The sequence below is a fragment of the Aptenodytes forsteri genome, unplaced genomic scaffold (genome assembly GCF_000699145.1).
Source record: "Aptenodytes forsteri isolate BGI_AS27 unplaced genomic scaffold, ASM69914v1 Scaffold596, whole genome shotgun sequence".
NCBI lineage: Eukaryota > Metazoa > Chordata > Aves > Sphenisciformes > Spheniscidae > Aptenodytes > Aptenodytes forsteri.
The window spans coordinates 23044-25430 of NW_008795375.1; the positions used below are offsets into that span (position 1 = coordinate 23044).

A 2387-nucleotide genomic window follows, 5' to 3' on the forward strand; every position below is an offset into this window, starting at 1 on the left:
GGGCTGGGGAGGAGGGTCGGTACAGGCAGCGCAGCTCTGGAGGGGCTGGGGAGGGCAGGAGGGTCGGTACAGGCAGCGAGGCCCGGGCCGGTTGACGGGGGCGCGGGGAGTCGGGGCTGCCAGGCACGGGCTGTTCTCTCAAAACGCTGCGGCCAGCGCGTTTCGGGGAGTGCAGCTCTGGAGGGGCTGGGGAGGGCAGGAGGGTCGGTACAGGCAGCGAGGCACGGGCTGTTAGCGGAGCGCTGACAGCCGCAATCGCATGATTTCCCCAAGGCAATAAATTTACACGATGCTCCGCAACATCCGCTGAACCGCTCTCAATACGTATTTGACAACAGTCTCTGAAAGACGGCGGCTGTGCCACGGGGAAGCAGAGCGCTAACAGGAACACGAGCTCTGCCGGGGGGTTGTTGTTGCCCGAGCGATACACCCAACGCACACCTGGTATCAAACAACCCCGACGTGAACCAGATCTTCCTCGCAGCGAGGTCCCGCCTTACGTTTCCTACGCACCAGCCAAGTGCGGAGCCGGAGCGGCTCTCGGGGAACACACCTCGCGCCTGTCTGAAATCTGGCGACTGTTACCAGGCAGCTTAGAAACAGAACTTTAAAAGAGGAAGGTAACAGTTCCCCGTGTACCACCGTTAGGATTTATAACGTCGGGAGGAAAGCGGAAGGCAGTGGGACGCGAAGCAGCCGTTATCACACTTCTGCGTTCCTTCTCCTGATAAAGCGTCAAATACGGGCACTCTCCTATTCATTTTCCTGACAAAAGCGTTGAATACGGGCATTCTCCCGTTTATGCTCTTTAATTAGGATAAAGAGGAGAATCTGGCAGAGCATCAGCTTACTCCCACGCTGCCCTGAGCCCGTGAGACTCGCGCTGCCGGCCTGTGAGCTCAGCTACGTGACAGCCACCCCTCTGGGCCTGTCCCCTGCCCGGCACACGTACCTCACCGCCTGTCCCGGCTTCTCTACGTGCCACGTGGGGCTCTGCGGGCTCCAGGCGCCCCGCGCGTCTTCGGGGAAAGGAGACCCCGGCGGGAGAGGGCTGCGGCCTTTCCAAACACCCGCTCCTCCCTCCGAAGGGAGCCTTTCCAATTACCTGCTTCTCCCGCTTCCGGGCTCTCTCGGCCCGTTTTGCTGGAGCCTCGACTCGCGGATTCGGGGCTGGCGGCTCCGACAAACAGTTTCCATTTCCCCCGCTTGGAGGCCAGCCTGCGGGTTGCATCCTGCGAGGCCGGCTGGCTCCCATCAGAGAGCGGGCTGGAGCCCGAAACGCTGCCATCGCCTTCCTCCAAGGCACGCAGCTCCGCCTGCCAAGAGACACGAGAGCGAGCGGCACTTCAGGGACCCGAGCCTCCCCCGAGGAGCAGCGGCGGCTACGAGTCAGCCGTGAAAGAAGAGCAAACGGCTGCTCTAGTCAGGGCACCGCGTTAACGGCAGCAAAGACGGAGCAAGAGCTTGCCAACGGCTGCTGGCTCGCCAGCACAGCGTCCGCGTGAAGCTGCGGCTGTCCAGCGCCCAGATCTACAAGGAGCCCAAGCCCGTACAGGAGCAGCACGGGAAACGCAGGGTCACTCTCCCAAAGGACGCAGGACAGAGATGAAAATGTCTGCTGCTCCCGGTTTATTCTCAACTATTCCTTGGCTGCACCCGTGGTCCCATTTTGGTGACAAAAATTTCCCCCTTACCTTCTTTCTCTCCAGCACCATCTCCAGCTCGAGGGTGTCTTGCTCCTCCTCTTCCTCAGCGCTCTCCCCTGACTGCACCACGCTGCACAGATCCTCCTGCAGCGTGTCTTCCAGGGGATCCCGGCCGGGCTCCGGCTCTTCGGGGGCAGCCGCCGCCTCTTCCGCTTTCGCCTCCTCTTCTGGGGGCGGCTCGACCTCCTCTTTGCAGATCACCTTTCTCCTCCAGCGCTCCTCTTCCTCCTTCACCACGTCGGGCAGGAGTGGTGCCAGGAGGGCCGCAGCCACCCCTTTCTTCTCCTCCTCGCTGTTGGAGAGAGCCTGCACGCCTTCGTTCACCTCCTGCAGGTCAAGCCCCGCGTGAGCTCGCCGGCAGCAGCCGTGCGAGCTTTCCAGCGGCAGCCACGGCTCCCTGCCCCCTCACCCCAGCCCTACACCTTCCCCAAGCGGTGAAGGAGACCGCAGCCCGCAGAGGAAGGAGCCCAGGCGGCCCCGTGCTGACGGGGCCCCTCTTCGGGCTGCAGATGGAGCGGAGTGACCCACCCGCTGCCGAGGAAGCCCAAAGGGGTGCCCTACAAGCCCCGTGGCAACCAGAACCCGGTGCTGAGCCTGCCTGACTGACCTTCTTCACCTCCCGCTTGGCGAGGCTGGCCCCACGGCCGACGCTGCCCGGGGCGGTCGCCCCGCGCGGCGCGC

The 2387-nt window shown here is 63.5% G+C and overlaps 1 protein-coding gene across 1 annotated transcript in view; it reads right to left on the reverse strand.

Annotated features, from left to right (window-relative positions):
• Positions 1-2387, reverse strand: part of FNBP4 (formin binding protein 4) — a 14130-nt gene that overhangs the window by 7925 nt on the left and 3818 nt on the right. Inside the window, 3 exon segments of the mRNA XM_019472400.1 lie at positions 1106-1316; positions 1695-2033; positions 2314-2375. Of these exon segments, the coding sequence (XP_019327945.1) occupies positions 1106-1316; positions 1695-2033; positions 2314-2375 (612 nt within the window).